Source organism: Sminthopsis crassicaudata, chromosome 1 (assembly GCF_048593235.1).
Source record: "Sminthopsis crassicaudata isolate SCR6 chromosome 1, ASM4859323v1, whole genome shotgun sequence".
NCBI classification, from domain to species: domain Eukaryota; kingdom Metazoa; phylum Chordata; class Mammalia; order Dasyuromorphia; family Dasyuridae; genus Sminthopsis; species Sminthopsis crassicaudata.
This window is the reverse complement of record NC_133617.1, coordinates 555,324,922-555,350,456: the sequence shown is the minus strand read 5'-3', so window position 1 is coordinate 555,350,456 and position 25,535 is coordinate 555,324,922. Positions and strand designations below refer to the sequence as shown.

General features: G+C 33.7%; 1 protein-coding gene across 4 annotated transcripts in view; it reads left to right on the top strand.

Annotated features, from left to right (window-relative positions):
• Positions 1-25,535, top strand: part of FAM81B (family with sequence similarity 81 member B) — an 85,017-nt gene that overhangs the window by 32,491 nt on the left and 26,991 nt on the right. For all 4 annotated transcript variants that reach the window (XM_074282063.1, XM_074282064.1, XM_074282065.1 and 1 more), the window contains exons 5-6: positions 15,885-16,014; positions 18,218-18,324. In XM_074282063.1, coding sequence (XP_074138164.1) covers positions 15,885-16,014; positions 18,218-18,324 — 237 coding nt within the window. The remainder of the gene's footprint in view (positions 1-15,884; positions 16,015-18,217; positions 18,325-25,535) is intronic.

Here is a 25,535-nt window from a genome sequence, read left to right as displayed (position 1 = left end):
ATTGTTTTTCAAGTAGTCCTTTCTTCATTCATTCTTTCTCAGGTAGTTCTGATTTCTTAAGAGAGGAAAAAGATCGACTCTTTCTCCTATAATTTGTAATCATAGAAAGTTTCTGAGGCACTGAGAAATTAAGTGATTTGCCTTAAGCACACAGCTAGTAGGTGTCAAAAGCTAGACATAAACCCAGCTTTCCTCACCCCAAGTAAATCTTTTATTCATTAACCTATTATATATGTATGCATGTGTGCACATATATGCAATTGTATATACATATGTGTGGTGTATGCATATACAAACATATAGACATGCCTATATGAACTTTGACAAAATAATGACAATAGAATTATTTACTTCTGCATGATCTTTCAATTTCTTATTTTCCTTTGTGTATCTTTTAGATTTTGTCATATTTACATAATCATACTTAAAATGTATGTTGCTCTGATTCTACTGTGTTGGCTCCCCACATCTTAGAATAAATATGTTTTCTATGTTTCTTTGTATTCATCATATTTGTCTTTTCTATGGAAATATTCCAGTCCATTCGTATGCTGTAATTTATTTAGCCATTCTCATATTATTGTGGATACAGGCTGATTTCTTAGAAATAAGGCAGTAATAAACATTTTATACAAATAGATTTTTCCCTTTTAATAACATTCCCAGGTGATAGTCCTACTAATACCAGGTCACTTTGTGATCTTAATGTACCAAATTTGTTTTCTAAATAGGATTTTTGGCAATTAATGCACATTACACATATGTTACAACATACATTCAAAGTATAGTAAGAGTGTATGTCTCATATACTTAATGTTTCATCATATTTCTCTTTCCATAATTTTTAGGTTGATTAGTAATATACAAAAATACTGAGAAAGAACAGCTTTAAAAGCTATTTATTGAATGTATTATATAGTTAAAAAGAAAACCAAGGTAGACATTTTAAAAAATGTGTAGTTTCATGTTCATTCTTCTCTTTTTTATTCTACCATGTAGATGAAAATTTTCCTTTCATTTGGTATTCATCAAATTGAGAATAAAAAATATTTCTGTCTTACTAAAGGAATCAATCAAGTGATCAATCTACAAACATTACGTATAGCCTCTGCAACACTGAAATTTTATTTCATTTTTAACTATCTTTGTAATTTATTAAATAATAAGTAATGCCTTCCAAGTTTTTTAAATTTGCATTTCTCTGATTCTTAGGGATTTGTAAACAAATTTAAATGGTTGCTAAGAATGCTTGTTTCTCTTTCCCAAAGCTATCTCTTCATATCTTTGAATCATTTATCTTCTGAGGCCTGGGGAAGAATATTGGTCTTACAAGTTCCATGTTGGTTCTCTTAACATTTCAGGTATCAGATGTTTTATCAGCTATGTTAACTTCCAAGATTTTTTTTCCAACCTACTTCTTGTCTTTATATTTCTATAGAAACATTGCATTTTGTTAAATAAAAGCCTTTTGTATTTTAGAATCAAGAATTGTGGTCTTAATTATTTATTTTGCTTTATACATATACTTTCTTGTCACAATGCACAACATTCTTTCAATTCCCACTCAAATAATATTTTAAAGTAGTTTTATTATTGACCAAATTGGTACTTATTGTGGTATTATGGTATGAGATGTAATGGAAATCTAAATACATTTTTTGCATCCAATTTTCTCCATAAAGTTTCAAAATTACTCTTTTTCTTCAATGTTTAATAATCTTGGATTTATCAAACAATAATCTATTATACATTGGAGGTTCTAATGTTGAATTTTCTCTTCTATTCCAATGAACTATTTTTCTTTGTCTTTTTAATACTGTACAAGATAATTTTGATAATTAACCTTCTGGAGGATAATTTAAGATCTAGCAGTACAAGTTATCTTTCATCAGTTTTTTTCATAGTTTTTCTTAATATAATTTTGTCTATTTTCCATATGTTAAAATATAGTTTATTTAAAGCAGCTAGTTGGTATTTTCATTGCTACACATTAAATCTATAAATTAATTTAGATTTTGTTGACCCTTTTACTAAAATGATATTACCTGCTCACATTTTAAAATTATTTTTGGCAAAACTGTTTTGTAATCTGCTTTTATGAGCCCCACAAAGCCCATAGTAGGCTAATGCTTCTATATGTTTTGTCATTATTTCAATCATATTTCTCCTTTTATCAATTTTTCCTGGTGATATACAAAATATTTATAAAGCAGAACATCTTTCAAAGTTACATGTTGATTTGATTACAAACAAAAAAAAAAGAAATTAGAAATTTGAAGTTTCATGTAATAAATTTTTGTTGTTCTAATATATATATGTGTGAAAATCCTCATTTTCTTTGGTAATTAGAATAAAAACAAAAATACTGAAAATTTATGCCATGCTATCTTACTAAAAGGCATCAATAAAGTGAACAAGCAACAACCATTATTTAAGTATCTACTATGCACTAGGCAAATAAATACAAATGCAATTATGACAATTATTATTTTTCTTTAATTTTCTAAAGTTATTCCATTCCAGTGCTTATTCCCTTTATTTTTCCTAGTTATTAATATAATAAACATTTCAAAAACTATGTGTATATATGTAGGGGTGGGAAGGTATCTCCAACGAACTATGACATATAATACTAGCTCTTAGTTTAAAAAAAATTTGTGAAAGATATTTTATTCCTATTCATTTTAGTTTTTTAGCATTGAAGAATATAGTAGTTTATCAAAGACTTCCTGTGAATATATTAGTATTATAAGTGTTTTCATGAGTTGTTCAGGTCCTTATATCTCATCTGTAGCTTCCTATTTTTCTCCTTGCCTGAGGTTTCTCCCTACATTAATTTATCATCCACAGAACTACCAGATTGATTTTCCTACAGCACAGGGCAGACACTTCATTTTCTAACAGCAAATTCCAGTTTCTGCCTTTTAGCTCTAGGATCCAACATAAATTTCTCTATTTGCCATTGAAAGTCCAATGCAAACTCACCCCAACCTATATATCCAGTTTTATTATACTTTATTCTCCTTCATACAACATATAGTTCTAAAATGGTCCTCTTACTCTTTATCATACAGGCTATTTCCACCCATGCTTGGAATATATTCTTTCCTCTCCACTTCTTACAAATGAACAAACAATAAAGCTTTAATAGTTTAAAAATACAGCAAAACTTTGGGAATGCTTTAAATTATTCCCCTGATTTCCCACTTTTCAAAACAAACTAATTCAATTCAATAAGCATCTATTGGGAGCAGGATTGTATCCAAAACATAAAGATAGAAATAACAAGATTTGGCAACTTACAAACTGTGGGACTGATGAAGAGTTTCAAACTTGAATGACTAGAAGTTTTATAATTTGATAAGAGTGAGTTGTAACATCAAAATTATTTTAATTCCTATCTTTCTTGATGTTTTAAATATTTTTTCATACGGTTGTTGATGGTTTACAATCATTTTGAAAATGTGTTTCTATCTTGCATGCACTTATCTATTGAGGGAATGGCTCTTGATTTTCTATATTTATTTCAGTTCTCTATATATCTTAGTTAATATACTTTGGGATATTTGTTGCAAAAAAATGTCCCCTATTGATAATTTTTCCTATTTTAGTAACATTGATTCTTAGTTTAAAAGCTTTTTGAGTTGGAAATATGAAGATGAGATAGAGGCCTTTTTCAAACTATTCTTTTGCATGGATATCACAATCAATCACTCTTATTAGAGCTGGTCCCTTTCACCTCTATCCTCCTTTTCCTTCCTCTTCTTCCTCTGCTAATGAATAAAGTTAGCATCTCTATTTTCTCTATTAGTAAAATGGAATATAACTTTCTTGCTAGCCAATTTCTCTTCCCAGTCACCAACTCTCCTAAACCAAAAATAGGCCCATTCTCTCCAGTTCCCAACAATTTCTAAAGACCAAACGTATCTTACCCTCCTGTGTATACATCTACTCTGAGTCAACAATAGTTGCTGACTAAGGTGTTTATTCAGCAAAGTGTTTGTACTACTATGAACTTATGGGTTCACCTCTATTTTTCCTGTAATTGTTCTCATAATCAATAGCTAAGCTTATTCCCCTGTGATCAAAGTCCTGGCCTTCTTACAAAGTATCTATTATCTGAAGTGATATGTTTTGATCTGCCTTGTACAACTGCGTTGATGGAAGAATCAAAATTCAAATATCAGAAAACTTTCTTCCATCTTCCATCTACCTCCACCAATCTTATTCTTAAATTGCCTAATGTTTCTGGAAGAGAAAACAGAATTGTGCTGACTGGGCCTACAACAAATTTATGCTATGTTCAGTACTGCTCAATAATCTTTTTTATTCACTTCTTTTTAACCATCTATAACCCAAGAGAGATGTTCCAAATCCCTTCTTCTCTCCTCCATCCCCAATTCTAGCAGGTGCTTAACCTTATTTTCAGCCAATGGTGTACCTTCTTTGTACTTGATGAACAAGAGACCAAGGCTCTTCATTTGATCTATTGCTGCTTTTCAACATCCTCTTCTTCCTTCTAGTTTCATAGAAAGAGATAATCTCTTCTGTTTTCTCAAGTTCATCCCTCCACCAGATTTCATTGCTTGTAATCAGCTCCACCCTTTGATCAATCTTCGATGTTTTTCATATTCCAGCTGGGTCTCCCCCCCAAACAAACAAACAAACAAAAAAACCTTCACACACATATACTAGTGCCTGGCATTTAATTCATAGTTTGTGGCTATAAAGCCACATTTCTACTGAATCTCCCCAACTAAACCAAATTGAAGCATGATACCATAGTAAAACAAAGAACACATTTACACTAGAAATGAAAACTAGCAAGTAATTAAAAGTATTCCCATCATTCATTTTCCAAAGTTAACATTTTTTATGCCTTCAGATAGTGGAACAATGGAGAGCAACAAATTTTTAAGTAGGTGATCTTGTGCAAGATATTTTATCTGTCTGTTTTTTAATTCTTTATCTATTAAATGAAGAGTTTGAATTAGATAACCTTCCTTCCAAACAGAGGCTATGCTGATAAAGATTTAACAACTAGCTTGGGGTCAGTATAGGGGAGACTGGGAAGATTATACACATCACACTTTTGAGTTTAAATTACATTGTTTTTCCATCACTTTAAGTTTAAACAATCAATAAAACAATATATCAAGTCCTGATTTACAGTGTTTACTGAATTTTGAGTTCTAAATGTTCATACTAAAATTTTATAATTGGTTTTTCCCAGCTGGTTTGAGCTTTCTCCAGCAAGCAACTTAAAAACTCTTCCCATTTCCCCTCTCAATATCTGACAAATAGTTGAAAGTCTGGAAGTCTGGAAATTTTTCCTCAGAGAATGCAAAGGGATTTGCAAAGATTCAACTTTTACCCACAAAAGTCAGACTTCAGGATGACCAAGAGGACAGTATCAACGGACACATCCAACATTGCAAGAGACTCAGAGCTAGATGCTGTATGGGAAAGAAGGCACATATTAAGAGCTGGGTAAAAAGGAACCTGCATATTGGTACCTTAAGGATCAGGAAAGAGGGCTACCTGCACATATACCTCTTTCCTAATGGATGCAGGAACTGCATAGACAGATATACAACCAATACATATATTTATAAGCTAGTATTATAATTCAGTGATTTTTTACTTAAGTAGAGAGATTGCTTTCCCTGGGTCTAGGTCTCTTTGGGACCTAATAAAAGTGCTACTTAAAACATAGAAATGTGATAAGTATCAAAGGTTGGTTAAGTAATTTACTTCCCAGAAAATAGACCAGAGTAAGAGAGCTGTCATGTGAATTAGGTTTGTTCTGCTTGGCCTTTAAAGCAAAACTAGAAACAATGGGAGAAAGAGGGATTCCATAAACACAAAAACTCCCTCACAGGCTAGTCTCTTCCTCCCTTTCCAGTTTTCTTACACTTAATTCCCATCTAAACATTCTGCAATCCCATGACACTCCCCTACTTTCTGTTCCTCCAATACAACACTGTATGGCCTATAAAATGAGCTGAAGAAGGAAATGGCAAACCACTGCATTATCTTTGCCAAGAAAACCCCAAATGGGATATAAAGAGTCAGATACAACTCAACAATAAGTATTGGCCTGACTGAATCATGACAATTAAACCTTACAAAAAACATACTAAAAAGATAAGGTTTCTGGAGAGAGTGCCACTTATTAGATAGAAGGGATTCTTGGTTGGTTTAAGGGTTGGATTAGCTGGAATCTGCAGTTCCTTTTATTCTGAGATTCAAAGATTCTATGAAAAATATAAATAGGATTACCCATATAGTCATTCATCAATAGCTCTTCAGTTCTTTGGAAAAGTTATGACCTCATGTGATGGGAGAACTCCTTCCCACAGTGCAATTCAACAATGATATAATTTGTTACCATGCAGATTGACAGCAATTATCTGTTTATAATCAAAACCTATGATTCACTTCAATTCAGTGGCAGTGCATGGACATAGCCAAAATCTACTTCCTCTCTAAACTACAGGGACACATGCAAATCTGTTATTTTCCTTCTTAGTATCGTTTCATGTTTAAAACATGATGATAAAGTTCAAAAGTGTCAAGAAATGAATCAAAACATATCATTTCAAATTTTTAAAAATCTTTCCTTCTTCTAGTCTTTTCCATTCTTTCCTAGCCTAGCATTTCAAAAAAAATGTTATTTCCCCTTTGGTCGGGGAGGACACTAATTCACTTTTCCTTAAAAGTTCTCTCTTCTTTAACCAAAATTTTCAAATAACTTGACAAGGTTACTGTGTTAGAATCAAATTAGTTGTCATTTGGCTAAACTTTACCCTCCCTCATTTCTGTTGTTCCTACATTTTTGTAAGCCTAGTAAGTAATGACTTGACAAGGCATTATCAGGAAACTTAATTCATATCTTCTTACTCTTTGAACTCATTTCCAATGAATATTTTGGCATTGGTGAAATAAAGTTGATTATTTTTATTTAATTCACCAGGAAAAAAGAATGCTGCCCACAAAATGGCATAAAATGAAACATCACTTCCTATCACTGATAAGAAGGGTCTAAATGATTTTAGATCTACTTCATAACTTCCCATAGGTCTATTTTTCCAGAATGAAAAGGTAAACATGTAAATGCACATCTTCTTCAGGAAACTTTAGCTAATCCTTCTAATTTATAGTGCCTTCTCTCTGCTGGTCATTTCCTAATTATCCTGTATATAATTTGTTTGTTTGCATGTAGTCTTTCCCCCTTTAGATTGTGAGTTCCTTGAAGGGTAAGAACTATCTTTTGCCTTTCTTGTTTTCCTAGATCTTAGCACAATAACTCACACATCATGGGTGCTTAATAAATGCTTATTGACTGACTGACATTAATCCCAAGACTTTTAGACCACACATGAATTCTTCATGTGTCTTCAATAGTCCTTAAAGCAAGCAAGAAGAAAAAAATAGCTGTTACAAATTATTTCATTGAGTCATTTTAGTAGTGTCCAATTCTCCATGACCCCATTTGTTGTGTTTTTTTGCAAGGATATTGGAGTGATTTTCCACTTCCTTTTTCAACTTTTATAGATGAGAAACTGGATGAGAAACAAATGACTTGTCCATGGTCACACAGCTAGTGAGTGTCGTGGTTAGATTGAGAACTCAGATCCTCTTTATTTGTGGGTCAGTGCTCTATTCACTGCACTACTTAGCTGCCCCTTAGAAATTATACTGATGTTTTATTTAAGGCATTATAATCATTGATAGGGCTATATAGGAAGACAGCATGGTACAACAGAAAGGGTGTTGAACTTCTGAGTGACCAGACCTGAGTTAGAGTCCATGTTACACCTTTCTTGAGAAAATCTAATAATCTTTGTGCTTCAATTTTTCTTTCTGATCTGTAACATGAGAGGCTAGATGACCTTTAAGGTCCCTTTCAAGCACTAGATATATGACCTTCTGAATCCTGTGAATGTCAGAGAGGTCAGCAAACTGCAAAATATTCCTACCTTTTCTTCTGGAATATGGAGAGTTATGTTGACCATTCAGTGACTTGTCATTTAGGAATGGTGAAATAGCATGCATCAGATGCAATCTGTCAAGTAGAAATGATTGCAATATTCAGCAAACCATAACCAACAGAAAAATATAATGGCTGTTATCACAACTAAGGCAACTGTTCCTTATGATGTCTTTTGCACATGTACATTATATAGAAACATAAATCTAAATATGGGTCTTTCAAATAACCAAAGGCAGAGAAAAAAGTGATTTTTAGCTACAACTCAAAGCCAGGTTGGTTCCCTTGCCAGCAGTTTCCTTGCCATAATCATCCAGTATTACTTTCTAGAAAAATGCCTGGGCCAGTTGTTCAAGTAAACCTTATCCTCTCACCTCATTCATGATATATAACCCTGAACAATCCATGAAAACGATTACTTAGAAAATGCATGCATGTCAGAAAGATTAAGGTGGAGAGGAAGGAAAAAGAGCACATAACACAAAATCATGTAAATTCAGTGTCTCAAAAATGTTATTTGTTAATCATGACAGTATCAGTATAAAGAATTATTTAATATAACATAGAATCATAATAGCTTTTAAATAGTCCTTTAAGGTTTACAAAGCACTTTCCTTACAATACCAACTCAGAAAAGTGGTATATTATAATGTCTGTTTTATGAACCAAAAGACTGAAGCGCAAATGGATAGAGTGATTTGCCCATATTGAATCTGCTAGTGTTAGAGATGTGACTCAAACCTGTCAGGTAACTGCATATTGAATTAGGGGTCACTTCTTGCAGCAGTTTAGATAAACTTGAATTTTAATCCTATACTATACTATAAGATATTTAATATGTATGGAAATGCCCGCCAACCAGGGGAGGGGGTGGAAGGAAGAGGGGAAAAACTCAGAACAGAAGGGAGTACAAGGGATAATGTTGTAAAAAAAAATTACCTATGCATATGTACTGCCAAAGAAAATGTTATAATTATAAAAATTAATTTAAAAAAAGAATTTTAATCCTATACAAACTTTTCACAGAAATCATTTATGGAGAGGCTCTGAACAGGTCTATACCTAAGCCTTTCAACATTTTGTGGGGGGCAGCATAATATTCAGTTTGTCTACCTGTTATCACATCCTCTGATCATACCTTTCCTAATTAATATCCCATATTCCAATTCTTACATACAGCTCACATCTAGTAATATTCTATAGCTTACTCATATTCATATGCATCTTTCCATTAGCCTTTGATTCCCAATTTTATTCTTTTGAGAGTGGGATATAGTCTATTATTAGTGTCACAACAACATGGGGAAATTAGGACATAGTAAATTCCAGGCTAATATTTTTCTTTGGCTAAAATACTACTTTAAAGCTACAGGGAGATGACATATTATTGTGTTAATTGTCAAGTCAGAAAATTTAATGAGTTGAGTGCAAAACTTGAAGTACCTGAATTTTTCACCAGATGGTGCCCTACTTGAAATACCAGATGGATCCTAATCAAATACTCTGGGCATTTACAAGGAAATAGCCACTTTCTGAAGTTATTCCCAGTGGTTACTAATCAACATTTAGCCTGTTAACAACTAAATTTCCTGTCAATATGGTCACTACTACTAGAGCCTAACAATCTCAGGTAGAATTTTAAAGTCTACACTACATGTAGTTTTCTAAAAACATTTTAATAATTATATTTCAATAAAATTGGTTTCCTTTGTAATGTGATATATTTTATTTTATACTCTTAATAGTATTCTAATAAGGGAGTCCACTTGCTTTCTTGCTCTCTCTCTCTCTCACACACACACACACACACACACACACACGCACACACACACGCCCATACACCCATACGTATGTGCATGTGCACTAATATTAACCTAGGGGATGAAACAGAATATTGCCCCAAAGTATCATATCTGGCTGAGCCTCTAGTTGATGAAACATTTCCATCTCATAAGTAATTTCCTAACATAGTACACATTCAGAAATTTAGCTATGCTTAGCTTTAATAGAGCCCTTTATGAGTAAGGAGCTGATGGGAACTGTAGTTTTTCATGGCCAATAGTCAAGATTTGAAGGATCCCATGAAAATAAATCTATAAGGGACAGGGCCCAGGAATTTCTGAACTCTAAGGAGGAAGATAGGAACTCTGGGGCTATGGAACTACACCAGCAGTGAGACAACTGCAAGTTTTTTGAACTAAATATTTCCATGAGCAGTTTGAGCCTTGTCTGGCTCATTTACTCATTTAAGGAATGCTCCATTTGGACAGAATTTTGCAATTTTCCCTAATTGTGTCTTACCATTACCCTCCTACTCCCCTCAAATCATTAAAACCTTGTTTATTTTTCCTCTGAAACTTTATGATAGATTGTCTCCACATAAAGATAAGATAGCTTTTTTATTGCATTCTGAGCTAGTGTTTGTTATAAAAGAGGGGACCACAGAAGGATATAAGGGCAAAAAGGAACCCAAGAGACCAATTTTCCTAAGATTTAACAGAGAGCCTATATTAAGCTGTATCTCTGAAGACATAGAGGAGTTTCATTATGATCATAAAGTTTATTGTTCATAAAAAAAAAAAAACGAAAAGAAAACAAGACAAAACACCCTTGTATAGAGACAATTGTCAACAACCATCTCTCTCCTAAGTCTTTATTATGGTTTCCATCTAGATTGGAGAGCTTATACAAAGAGAGCCCAATAGCCTACAATGATAGCCATAAAAGAGGAAGATTAGAAAGTGCTTTCATACACTTGCCCTTTCCCCCATTTCAAGTTCAAGGCTCAAAGAAAAGTGTGAATGAATTTATTTGTTGTAATAGCCTTAGGAATCATTAAAACTGGAGTTCTCCCTGGATATATGCCAGCTGATCCATTGCTCATCACCTGCCCCTCATTTGGAAGAATCTCAACACTGTGATAATTTCCCATTGATCACTTTATTGCTCATAGAACCCCAGTTTCCATTCTGCTTCTGCTATCCCCATTTTTAGAAAGGATATAGTTCAAGAGGATGGAAGAAACTAGCAAAAAAAAAAAAAAAGAGAAGATGCTTTATATATAGTATTGTTTTACCACATGATGTGACTTCTGTACCAATCAAAAAAGCAAAGGCTCATCATGATTCTGGGAGATTAAGAGGGTTAATACTATTTAGTACAAGTATCATCAGAATGGCTCTGCCAATCTCTTATCCCATGAATCATCTCCTCAGGTTCAGAGAAAACAATTCAGAAAGGTAACCAGAAAAGCAAAAGCACCAAGCTTTACAAGCAATAGGGGGAGAACTTGAGTGAAAGCAGAGATAAGAAATGTAAGATGAAGTAAAGGGAACCCTAAAAGGCCAATTTGGCTAGAATATAAAGCACATAAAGGATGAGAAATATGAAATAATAAATCTGGAAATGTAGACTAGATTGTAGAGAACTTGAATCCTTTCTGATCTAAGAAGAAATAGAGAAACAATAATCATTTTTGCACATGGAAGTAATACTGCATTGTTGTTTGATTTAAAAAAAAAAAAAGTTTGATTTGGCATTAGACTATACTTGAGTACAAGTCCTTCCTCCAATATTTAATAACTGAATTGCCAAAGATAAGAAGTTACTTTTTCTCCCAGGAGATCAGTCTCCTCATCTGTAAAATAGGACTGAAAATAGATTGAACCACAACTCTATAGTATCTACTTCACAGGGCTCTTGTGGAAACAAATGAGTATTTAAAGCACTTGACAAGGATACCCTTAAGATACATAGATAGATAGATCATTCTCAAAAATTGTATAGAGATGAAAATGTACTGTCATATGGGTAGATAGTTGCTTATATCTTCTCAATTGCATTTTTTAAATTAAACCTAAAAAATTTTACCCTGTATTTTAGTATCTTCTTCTCTTTGAGATAAATATCTTGAAAAATCTCTCCTGGGGCAGCTAGGTTGCATAATGGATAGAGCACTGATCCTGGAATCAGAAGAATCTGACTTCAAATCCAACTTCAGATACTAGCTATGTGATCCTGAGCAGGTTACTAAATCCAAACTGCTTCCCCAAAATGCATGTGCACACACACACACACACACACACACACACACACACACGAAAATCACTCCAAATTGTATCATTCTCTATAGAAATTTCTTCTATATTAAATTGCTCTTTCCAAAATTTATCATCTTAAGTTCCATTTCTATAACTCATAGAACACATTGGGTATTGAAGGTATTGAGCCCCACATAGGATGGTTCCACAATCATTTGATAAGAAGAGACCATCCACAGATATGCTCCATTTTCACTCTGTTGAATTTCTTCCAGTTTTGTCTATAAATGTTCTTAGAAATATTTGGCTTGGTTGCTCCAAATCCTAAGGTTTTTGCAAGCCTGTTTTCCCTTCCATTGCTTTTTCTTTTTATAGACTTTCCTTTTTTTTTTTTTTTTTTTGTTCTTTTTTGGGAAGGCAATAGTGCTTATACTCCATGGTCACTCTGCTCCAAAATAGAGTAGATTTTATAGAATAAATAGATTTATTTTCTGAAGTGCCATTGTCATTCATCCAGTGCACAAAAATATCAATTGTTTGCTGGCTGGGATGACTTCTGGCTTCTCTCTACTACCTAAAGAGTTTCTTAATGCTTCTCACAGAAATAAATATTATAATCAGTGCCTACACTTTTATTATTCTCTTTTTTCAGCCTCAATCGCCTATTTGAACAGGTAAAGTTGGACTCTTTTACAAGTGCATACATAATCTTTTCATCTTTATTCTCTTTTAATTTGGCATTGATATCTTTATTAATTAATGACTGGTCTTACTACACAGAAACAGCTGATTCTGAAATGATTGTATAATCAATCACTTAATATCTTGTAAGGTATATTCTTTTCATTATTTTGTAGTACTGTTCAGTACTCACAATGTTCAGCACCTTCTGACTCTTATTTTTGAAGAAAATATTGATGATATAAAAAAGTGAGTTCCATAGATAATTGAGAAACTATTATCCTCTTTAATTTCTTATACACCATTTTTTCAACATTTCTTGTCATCTTCCCCTGTGTCCACCTAAATGATTATTTATAAAGGTATATGATTCAGCATTTCTCTACGTCTTTGTCCTCTGGAATGGATGTTGGTATATACACTGCAATTATATTCTGGACAGTCTAATTTTTAGTGCTTATTATGAGCACCTCAAGCACAATAACCAAGTGTTCCATGAAACAGTGTTTCTTATCACTGTTATATAAATCATGAAATTAAGTCACGTTGTAAGCAGGGACATGCTAGAGTTAATTCATACTGGCTTGCAAATAAGTTTTCAGCATAAATATTTACATCTTGGAGACTGACAACTGCTACAAATCGGGGTTTGATTTGTTGTCTTGTGGATTATTTGGACTTTTGAAAGTAATATAAAATTGTTAATAATGCAGAATAAACTTATCATATAATTTGAGAGACCTGGTTGTTAAATATTTACAATCAGACCAGTGGTTAGAAGAAATCTTTAATTTCTCTATTTTTGACTATAGGGAGAACTTGCATTGAGATTCTACCTATAAGAAGGGAGGCCCATGAGCTCCAAATTTTCATTTAAAAAGAAAGCTTAACTCAAACATTTCATTTCTCACCTGGATGTGTGATTTTGGAACTCTTCTAACCAACTTCTCTACCATGTCCCCATTGGGGACCTTTCCCCTAACTCAAGTTTTTCTGGGTTTTTGTATTTTGTCTGTCCCTGATTAAATTGTAAACTCCTTGAGTGTGGGAACTGTCTCCTTTTTTGTTTGTTTTTCATATTTATATTCCCAGCACTTAGCACACGTTTGGTACATAAGAGACATTTAATAAATATTTATTGACTGACTATGAACCATCTTTTCTAAATGATTAATCCAAAGTCACATTATGCCTAATCTGTCTCCCAAATGCAAATCCATTTGGCTCCCACCCAAACTACTATTTAGAGTTGCCAATTAACAAATTAATGTCTACTGAAGTATCATTCTTAAAACCCTCTGGCTCCATCACTTTAGAAGTAAAAGAGGACTGAACAGGATCATACTTGTTTCCTGAATTGCGAAAGAATTCATCACCAGTCAATTGTGCATATGTGACTAAGCTAGTCCTAGAAGAGCAGGTCTGGTCTGTCCCCCCAGATCCATACTCAAAGCCTTTGCAGCCTTGTAAGGACTGTCACTCTCTATGCTGTTTGTATAGCCTTTGAGAACACATTTTTCTCATGCCTTGATATGAAGTAGAACTTTTAAATAGCTAGATAACAAATTATAATACACATTCTCTAAGAGAGGGCTTTATTGAGTTCCATAGAGTTACATGTCTGTTTCTGCAATTGAGAGTTTGGAAAACTGCTAAATTCTTAGTTGCAATGACAATTTTATCAATTCTATTTCCTGGTAGACTAGATCAAAAAAAGGGTGGCCGAAGGGAGGAGAGACATAGAAGTCATAGAATCATGAATTCTCAATGGTGAAAGCAAGGAAATGAGGCTCAGGAAGATTAAAATGCTTGTCCAAGAGTTACAATCTTGCGCCTCAGTTTACTCTTCTGCAAAATGGAAATAATAATAACACCTACCTCACGGGTTTGCTTGGATGATATAATAAGATAGCATGTAGTGTATTTCTAAGACTATGCTTTGTGTGTCAAAGATTGCACACCTTTTCTCATGAGCAAGTAATAAAGTTTTTCCAGTTGGAACAAAAGGTTTGGCAATTGTCAATGCTGTAAAATTACCCATATATATGTCTGGTAAATAAAAAGCTATAATAAAAAAATTTTTTTAAAAAGAAATAAACTTTTCCTACACTCATTAAGAAAAATAAGATAACATGTAAAGCTCTTTGCAAATCTTAAAGTTCTACATAGATGTGAACTAGTGTTATTAGTGCTTTAAAATTTCTGTATTACAGTTAACAGTTTTATATACAGATTTCTTTTTCCGTTCCTTATATATTGCAATATTCATTTGTTGGTTTTTGTTGCATTCATAATAAATATTTTAATTAGTTAAATTTAAAATAAATAAAATTATTTTAAAATAATAAATTAAAATTTAAAAATTCAAACAAGGTCACACATGAGGTGAGTGGCAGACCCAAGATTTGGACATAGGTCCTCTGATTTTAAATCCAATATCTTTCGTTAGAGTAAATTTAGCAAAACAAATCACAGGAAGACATTTTTTCTGCTCTCAAATATTTCCCCATAAATTCCAACAATTAGAAATTAATTTGGGTTAACTAAGTCTTTTTAGAAAGTAGAGATGGTCAGCCAAAGTCCAGCTAAGACTATTCAGAAAGGAGAAATGTTGTCTTGGTCTGGAAAGAAAAAAACATGGTACAGTATAAGGAAACTAGGCCTGGGTGGGTTGAGAGAACTTGTACATGGGTGTTTAAGATGGGGAGAGAAATGAAAAAAAAATCAAAAAAAGGACTTAGGAAAGAATCATGAAGACAACAAATAAGAGTTTTGCCTATTTTACAATTTTATCTTGGAGGCTTGTACTGAATAAACATCTGACCAAAAATAGTTGCTACTGTTTGCTAATAATGCCTAAATTGAAGTCCCACCTAATTTGAAGAGCTGAAAACCTCAGTTTTCATCAATCCAGCCCATTCTCTTCAATCAAGTTTATTCAACGCAGCCCATTTAACTCAACATAGAATTTCTCCAATCTCCTCTAGGAGGGGGAAAAAGGAAAAGGATAGGTGCTTACATCCCTCACTCCCTCATTTGTTTTTTTCTGCAATATTCAAAAGATTCACCATCCAAACCATTAACTTTGTTTCCTTCTTATATTCAGGACCTATGCTGATTCTAGGAACACTTTGATATTTATTTTTTATCTGTTTCCATTCTGCTACCAGATGTGATGCAAGTCTTGCAAAGCTCTCTGGAGACATTAATGTCATCAAGCATGAGTACCAGAAAGTTGAAAAAGACATTCAAGCACTTAGGTCTATTCTGGAAGCTTTTTCTAAGACTGTGGATGTGAAGGTAAGCAGCAAGAAATGGAATTAATATTTACATATATTCCTCCTATAGTTCCCTTATCAAAATGTCCACTCAAGAAGCTTCTTATTCAAACCAGAGGTTATGTTACTGCATGCTACATTGATAGCTTCAAACCTCCCAAAAATACTAGGGAATCAAAGAATATAATACAAGTATTATCAAATGACAGTTCTTAGCAATTCTAAATTCATTTCTTATGTAAGCTTTATATAGACAATATATTGATAGCACACTATAGATCATAGACTTCTAAAATTTGGAAGAAACCTCCAAGGGTTCTTAATCTAGGTTCCAAGAACTTTTTTAAAAAAATATTTTGGCAACTGTATTTCAATGTAATTGATTTATTTTATGTAATCCTACAAATATTTCATTTTGTACACTTAGAAACATCTTAGGGGCAGCTAGGTGGCGCAGTGGATAGAGCACCAGTTTCCTAATAGTAGTTTAAATCTCCTATTTGACAAATTAAAATCTAATTTCTAGTTATGAGTCAACCACTTAACTTTCTATATGACTATGGGACTCCCTGAGCCTTATTTTTTTCTATTTGTCAAATAGGAGATTTAAACTACCTTAGGAATACTATCAATCATCAAGAACTTAATTAGTGTCAATCACTGTTAAGAGTATATAAGGAGAAAAATGATATAGTCCTGGCCTTTAAGGAGCATGCAATTTTCCAGAGAAAGAATACTACATTTTTAAGCATATACAAAATAAATAAAGTATTTTTGGTGGGGAGAGCACTATATTCCCCAAAGTTGCCTTATCAAGAAAGACTGAATGATATTTCAGAGACACATTGCTCCCAGTTTTGGCTAAACTTGTCCTAGGATCACAGATGGCCAAAGCTCTTGGGGAGGAGTAAGATGGAGCCTCTTGGGGCCCAGTTGCTTCCACAGAAAAATGAAAGTGTTGGTTTCCAATATTTCCAAGGTTCCTTCCAGCAAGGAATCCTATGATCCTAAAAGAGAAATATAACCATGGCATCACTCATTATGCTGAATCATGAGGATAAATGTGTAATGAAGATTCAATGATCTATTCTCCTGCCTCTCCTCCCTCCACTCAAATTCTACAGCTACTGTTTGTTCTGTCTGGGGAAAAAGGAAGCATGAATCTTGGATTTTTGCCCTACCAATGGTAAAGGAAAATCTTTGGCATCCAAGAGTTGTCTTACAATCAAGATAAATACATTGCCTTTATAAACTAAGGAAATTCTTCAACATCCAATTTAGACAGTCAAGTTTTCAAGCTGAAAACGATCTTGTTCTTATTTGTCTTATTTTTTGTGATCCCATTTACAATTTTCTTGGCAAAGATACTAGAGTGGATTGTCATTTCCTTCTCCAGCTCATTTTACAGAGGAGAAAACTGAGGCAAATAGGATTGAGTAAATTGTCCTGTCACAAAGCTAAGTGTCTGAGCTAGAATTTGAACTCAGGTCTTCCTGACCCCAGGCTAGGTGCTTTCTATACACTATACCATCTACCTATTCAAACTCATCCAGAGTTTTTGAACCAGAGAAGTGAACATGCTCATCCTTTTAGGATCTTGGGTCAGAATCCTAAATGTATAGGGGATGCAAAAAAAATTTGTTTTATTACTTAGTAAATACATATTTTGTCCTGTCCCAGAAACTGTCACTTTTCATGTTACATATGGGTTTGTTGTTGTTGTTGTTGTTGTTTTAATTTTTTGTATTTTGTTTTGTTTTTGGTAATGCAACATGTTCCAGTAAAGGCTCAAACCCTCCAGGGTATAGTAAATAAAACAGGCCAGGAATGCTAGGGAAGCAACATGTCCAAATGTTAGCCAAGGCCCAGGGTGCATTGTCTGAATTCTGTCTCCCCCTCAACACTGGTTTTGCCCCTACTCACACAAGTCACTTCAATTTTCTGTGTTCTATAATTATTCCATACCTCCATCACTGAGTGCTGCCTTCAGTGCAGAAGCTGTACTCTACCTTGGTAGACAAATAGAATATTATAGTCCCAGCAAAATGAAATATCCCTCAATATTTCCCTAAAACAACTTCTGGAACTATTGAGTCAAATTCATTTGAAAAAAAATTTTCAAAGACAATCTTGCCTTAAATACAAGTCCTGCCCCTCTAAATAAAATGAGTAAGTCCTGATGGGCTGGCTCACTCAGGTATTCCCCGTTGTATTCCTTTCAATAGGTAATGCAGCTATTAGGAAGGATAGACTCTTACGGCATGGAGCAAACCTCAAATTTAAAGGCAGTCCAGGGGGATAATAACCATGAATTGAGTCTTCTGAATTTCAAGTAAGTGAATGGAAGATTTTTAATTATGTTAAATGCATTCTGAGGGATTTTGCTTATCAAAGACATTGGCATAAAACAACAAAACAATTTTGAGAATCTCAACCCAGCCAAGAAACAGAGAGGCCTTCTAATGCAAAATACACTCAAGCAAACTTGACAAAGGAGGAAGAAATATGGCCATTAAAATGATGTCATCCTGTTCTTGAATATGCCCTGAATTTATGTGATCATTTTGACTCTGTTAAGCAGTTTTCTAAGAAATAATCATTCAGATTTTATAAAGTGTTTTCTCCATAATAAGATAGATTGTACAACTTTTATTAGCCCCATTTTAGATGAGGAAGCTGAGGGTTAGAGAAGTAAAATGCCTTGTCCAGTATCATACTGCAAATAAGTGGAAGTTGCAGAGAGAGGTAGATTTGAACTTTAATGTAAGGAAGAACAATTCTCAACAATCAGAGCTATGCAAAAGTGCTGGCAATGGGCTTCATCAGAAACCTAAATCAGAGGCCAAGCAATCAAGTAATCAGTTATTAAGATCTACTCTTTGCCTGGTACTATGCTAAAGGAAAACAAAGAAGCAAAAAATAGTCCCTTCCTTCAAGAATCTTATAGTCTAATGGGAAAGACAACATGTAAATAACATGTAGAAAGCATACTATTTACAGGATAAATAGGAAATAATTAAGAGAAGGAAGCCACTAGAAATAAAAGGGGATAGGGAATGCTTTCAGTTTTAAAAAAAAAAAAAAGAAAGAAAGAAAGAAAGAAATTTTAGTTGGGACTTTAAAAAAAAAATCCAGGGAAGTCATTAGGCCTAATGAAGGCCTCACAACTACTTGTTGCTTTTCTTCTCTATGCATTTCATATGTTCTACCTTAGTTACCATTAACACAAATATAAATGTAAATATGCCCTGACTGCATAAGTTTTCCCATGGTTATGTTGATTGAATATAAGACCTTGAAAATGAAAGAGGAAGGGAGGTGTTTCTGAAAATAAGGTTTGATCCACATGCATGGGCTAATTGTAGAATCAGACATGTTAAGCTAATAGAGACCTTACAGGTCAGATGTCCACAGCTTCTTAAAATGTGGTTCAAAAAACAGAATGGGAAATCATGAAAAATTTGACAACAGTAAAAGATATCAAATATTTTGCCAAAATTGATTTATTTATGTAAAAATAATCAAGCACATCCAACTCAGTATGCAAACTTGCTTTTGTCTTTGACAAATAGTAAAATTATACCAAAGAATTGTTTTTAAATAATTTTTATGATTTATTATCAGTAAATGTTTGAGTTGCAAAGTTATTTTATATACCTGTTCATCTGGGGTTGTGTAAAAATGTCTTGGGCAAAAAAGTGTTTTGAGTGGAAAAAGTTTAAAAAGCCCTGCTCGGGGCAAACTGAGGCACTATTTTCTCCAGGACAAGATTAGTTTATTAACATTGACTGTTAATAATAGACTCCCTCTGTTCGCCTTAAAAAAAAAAAAAAAAAAAGTCAGGGACCTGGAATGAATGGAAAAAAACTTTGAGAGGCAGGTAAGAAAGGAGTTCTTGGTGGTTGGGAAATGTCACAATACACTACATCTGGGAAAGTGGGTTGACGTTGAGGTGTACCTGGTCATACCACTCTTATAATTAAAGAATGCTAATTGTTTTAGGGGACTCTGTAATCTTGGCCAGATAAGCAGAACCATCCCATCAGGAATCTCTCCTTTGGAGACCAAATCTCCCTTAAATTTGGCAAGAGAGTGAAGGACAGGAGAAATCTCACCTTAGAAGGGGCCCAGGTGAGGCTAGTTGAAGGTAGGATCCCAGGTTAGACTAATGATTTGCAAGCAGATAGATGTCCCAGGGGGCTCAGATTACATTATTCAACTATGTCTTTACTTCTGACAGGGAAAGATTGTCTTTTAAGCTATACAGAGAAATGGTTTTACAAAATGGGGAATAGGATACATTATAGAAGAATTATTGAATGATACTGCAAAATATTAATTTTCCTCAGATATAAAGTCATTCTTAGAAATGTTCAATAACTCATGATCACACTAATGACAAATAAGAGAACTGGGATTTAAACCTTCTTTCTTCAAATCCAATGCTCTTTATGCTATACCATGCCAATGATCCCAAAGAAGGCACTGATATCACCAGGAAAGAAAGGAAAGCGAGAATAGAGAAAGCAGGACAGTCTTGAAAATGTACAGAGGAGTATGGACAGTATAACAGTCTTGCAAAGAAGACTGAGAAAAATCTGTCCAACACAGAGGAAAAGGAGGAGACAGTATCACAAAAATCCCAGGAACAGAGTATCCAGGGGAAGGGGTGGTTAACAATGTCAAAAGTTAGAGAGAATGAACACTAAGGAAATGGTTATAATTCAATCATTTTTACAGATCATTAGTAGCTTGGAGAGAATATTTTTTGAGAGAGAATTGTTTCAATCCAGATATGGGGACTAAAGTCATTGCACAACTTTGAAATTTGAGTAGGCGATAATGATGAAGAAACCCCAAAATTCTGAAAAATCCTTAAAGAAGAAAACCTCCTTGGACTCTGCCTCAGGGAGGGGACTCTACCCCAAGCATAAACAGTTCATCTTTGTTTTCTGGGTTGGAAAGGTTCAGTCCTGACACCCATTGAATTCAATTTAAATTCTAACCCTGGCTGAAACCCAGCCAGGAGCCCCCGATTATAAAAGAGCCAAACTGAAGCCCTGTCTTTGCAGAGGGTCTACACATGCTATCACCATGACTGGCACCAAGACACTCTATCCACTGGAACCCTGGTTCCGGTACCCTTTTATCTCTACCTTCACCTTTTACTACTAGACTTTAACTTTACATCCAAACCCCACAATAAACCTCTTTTATCAATCTAGGTTTTCGGGGTCTGTAAATTCCTTTACAGGGCACTCTTGCGCCGCTACTAGACCTCATTTAACTCTGTATCCTTGCGCCAAATCCAAAGGGGTTGCAGGGGAGCTCTATTTGACTCCCTGTACCCCGAACCTGCCACTAGACCTCAATTAGGTACCCCATATCTAGATCTCATCAATAACACTTAATGAAATACTTCAAGAAACATTGAGTGTAAGTAGCTTTTCTAAGAGTTTGACTGAAAGGAGGGAAAGGGTATAAAACAATGTTTGAGGCAAGATTTTTTTTTAAGGGTAGATTGATATGGGACATGTAAGTAGGTAGTGGAGGAACCAGAGAATAGGGAAAAGTTTAAAACTTAGAAGAGAGAGGGGAAAGGTCAAAATATCAAGAGAAAAGGAGAGGATATAGAAGATACAGGTAAAGAAAGGTGGGAATTGTCAGAGAGAAGGCACAACTCAATCTCTCAGACTGGAGCAAAAGAGAAAAATATAGAATTGGAGATAAGAGAGCTTACTACAAATAAATTCAGTTGTTTTTTTTTTTTAAGGGAATTATGAATCAAGGTTATTTGCTGAAAGAGAAGAGGAAGAGTGGAGAATAAGTGTTTGGGAAAAGATAAGGTTTGGAATAGCCATTGTGGAAAACTCATTAGACAGGGATCAGAGAGAATTTGAATGAGGAGGAAGTATTTTCACCAGTCTCTAATTGAAATTTAGCATTTCCTTTAATTTTGAATTTGGGCAACAAATGTTATTCTGATTCATAGTTTTTACCAAATTTCCAAAGGGAACTCTGAGAATCCTTGTATTTAAAAAGTTTGAAATAGAGCAAAAGTATTAGTATAGCAATGAGAACCCAGTTAATGTGCGAGGGGGCTATCTCCAGTTGTGCTGACCTATCTTGTCACTGACCTCTGATGACTCTGGAGAAGAGACTGAATAAGCCCAGGGTCTTATCCACTTTACCACATACCTGCCCCTCTATTGATATAAGCATGTGATTTTATTTTCTGTATTAATACGAATTATTATGTTTATAGTAGTCTTAATTTGAAACATTCATGCATTCCTAAAATAAATCTAACCTAGCCAAAATGAGTAACTGTTAACTATATTACTGCAACTTTGTTAATATTTTATTCAATATTTTTGCATAGATACTTATATTGGTCTATGATTTTCTTTCTTTGCCTAATTCTCCCTGGTTTTATCATTAGAACTGTATTTAGCTCATAAAAGGAATTTAGTGAAGTACCTTCTATGTTCTCTTTTGAAAACAATTCATGTAATGTATAAGTTATTCTTCAAATATTTGATAATACTCTCTAATAAATCTATCTGGATGTGGATGTTTTTATGGTAGGTCTTTTATGATTTTGAGAGTAATCTATTAAGATGGATACTTTACATTTTTATACTCTTCCATTTCATATGTGTTTCCAATTTTCTTAACATATAATTATGAACATAATAGTTTCAGAATTTTTTTATTTCCTTTCATTTACTGTGAATTCTCCTTCCATTTTTACTTTGGCAATTTAGTTTTTTTCATAAAAAAAATCAAATTAGCTAATGACTTTTCTCTTACTGATCTTTTTTTTAAAAAAGCCTCAGCGTTATTTATCATATTTTGTTGTGGTTATTTTCAATTGTGTTTATTTCTTCTTTGTTTTTGTCAGAATTTTTTTAATATTTAGTCAAGGGTTATATCATTTATTGATTTTTCTAGTTATATGACTCATGGATCTTTTTTGTTTATTGATATATTTGGATATATACATTTTCCCCAAGCATATTTTTGACTATATCTCATATTTTGTTATGTTTTCCCATTGTTATCATTTTTACATTTATTATAATTATTTCTATTATCCTTCCTTGGCTTACTCAATAATTTCTTCAATTGTTCCTTATTGATCACAATTTTATTGCATTATGATTTGTAAGGATATTTAATATTTCTGCCTTTTGGCATTTATTTATGAATACCAAAAGATCTCTAGTCAGAGACTGGGAATGGAGGAACACATCATCCAAAGGTGACCCATTAGAAAGTTCTAATTGTTTCCAATTTTTTCCTGATTTCAAGTCCAAATACATCTCTCTGCAATTGGACACCTATCATTCCTAGATCTGACTTTTGGAGCCAAGAAGAGCAAATCCAATCTTCCTTCTATGTAACAGTCTCAAATATTTAAAGATAGTCTCTCCTTCTCTAGACTAAAAATCAAGCTCCTTGTTGTTCCAGATACCCTCTTCTAGATATGCTCTCTGGGCTACCAATGCACATTCCTAAAATATGGTGTCCACGACTAAAAACAATATTGCAGATAGGTGTAGTCTGACCAGGGCAGAGTATAATCCTTATTTCAGGATACTGTATCTTTTTACACAGCCTAAAAATGCATTGATTTTCTGGACTAACTAATCTTAATAAATAAATCTAAATGTAAGCATGTATTAAGCACCTACTATATGCCAAGCACTGTGCTAAACTAAGGATAAAAAAAAAAAGACAAAAGATGATCCCTGTCCTCAATAGAGCTTACAATCTAATGAGAGAAACAAAAATATACAAAGTAAACTATATACTGTATAAATAGGAAAATATTAGTTAGGACTTAAAGAAAGCCAGGGAAGACAGTTGTCAGAGTAGAACCCAAATGGTCTATTTATTGATCCCCAAAAATGCTTTTTCATTTCTCATCTTTGATCATGACTGCATGCATCTCGTATTTCAAAGAAAGCATAGTTTCAAAAGCTCAGCAATCCTGATACTACATGAGTGTAGACATACACACACACAGGATTACAAGTAGAGAATTACTTTGTATATTTTTTATGTTTATATTTTCGCTACTTAGAGATATATTTAGATTGTAAGTTCCTTGAAGGAAGGGATTGTTTCAGTTTTCTCTGTATTTTCTGTATTTGATGCACAGTAAATACTTAATAATGCTTGTTGAGTGGAATATTTAACTCCTAAAGAATTCACAGTTCACTGAAACTCTTGAATCTTTTTCAAATACAATATTTTCTCAGATCTTGTATTTATAGGTTTTTTGTTTTTGTTTTTGTTTTATTTTTTTGTTTGTTTGTTTTGTTTTTTGTTTTGTTTTGCTGAGAGTGGTTAAGTGTACGACTTTATTCCTATTAAATTTAATTTTATTTGGCTTGGCCTACTATCCCAGAAAGGGGCATCTAGGTACCCTAGCTAGGTCTAGTGGACCTAGAATAAAGTAGTGGACCTACTGAAGAAGACTCATCTTCCTGAATTCAGATCTGCCTTCAGATACTAAGTAGAGATCCAATCATTTAACCCTATTTGCCTCAGTTTCCTCATCTGTACAATGCAAAGAAAATGGCAAACCACTTCAATAGTACTGCTAAGAAAACCCCAATTGGGGTCACAAAAAGTCAGATAGGACCAAAAAACCAAATAACAATGTTGTTGAGCTTGTCAAGATCTTTTTGAACCTTGACTGTCAGTGTATTTGCAGTCCCATCCAGCTTTGTGTCATTTGTACATTGGTGAGTATGCCCTCTATGATTCTATCCAAGTCATTGATTAAAATGCTAAACAGCACAGGGATAACTACTTATTTATGGAACACCCCCCCACACCTCACGGGAGACCTTCAAAGTTGACATCAAACCATTCATGATAAGTTTGAGTACAGCCATTCATTCAGTTTTAAATTCATATCATTTTGCCATCTTCTAGCTCTGAAGCTCACAATCTATGGCAAATAGGATTTAATGAAACTTCCCTTTAAAATGTAAAATCATTATTACAGCATACAAAAGCAAATGAATGAATTCGGCCAATCTCTGATCAAGCTCCACTTTTCCATAAGAGGAGTAGTTGTTGTGTAGTTTCAGTTTAAACAGATTCTTGAGACCCTTTTTTAGGTTTATTGGCAAAGATACTGAAGTGTTTTGCCACTTCTCCAATTCATTTTACAGATGGAAAAACTGAGGCAAATGGGGTTAAGTAACTTTGTTCAGGGTCACATAGCTAGCAAGTTCTGAAGCCAGATTTGAATTCAGGAATTCCTGATTCCAAGTACAATGCTCTATTCAAAGGTATATAGGAATATAAAATAGGTATACAAATAAATGTGTATTTAAAAAGAAACTGTTTCAGGCCAATATTTTTCAGGTTCCATTCTCTTTTTTTCCTCTTTTGTTAAATAAAACATTTGCTCTTCTTCAGTCCTGTGCTATTTTTTCCATCCTCCACAGACTTTTAATGATCACTAAGAATGGCTCAGCAAATCATATCTGCCAGTACTTTGATTAGTGGAAAATGTTTTTG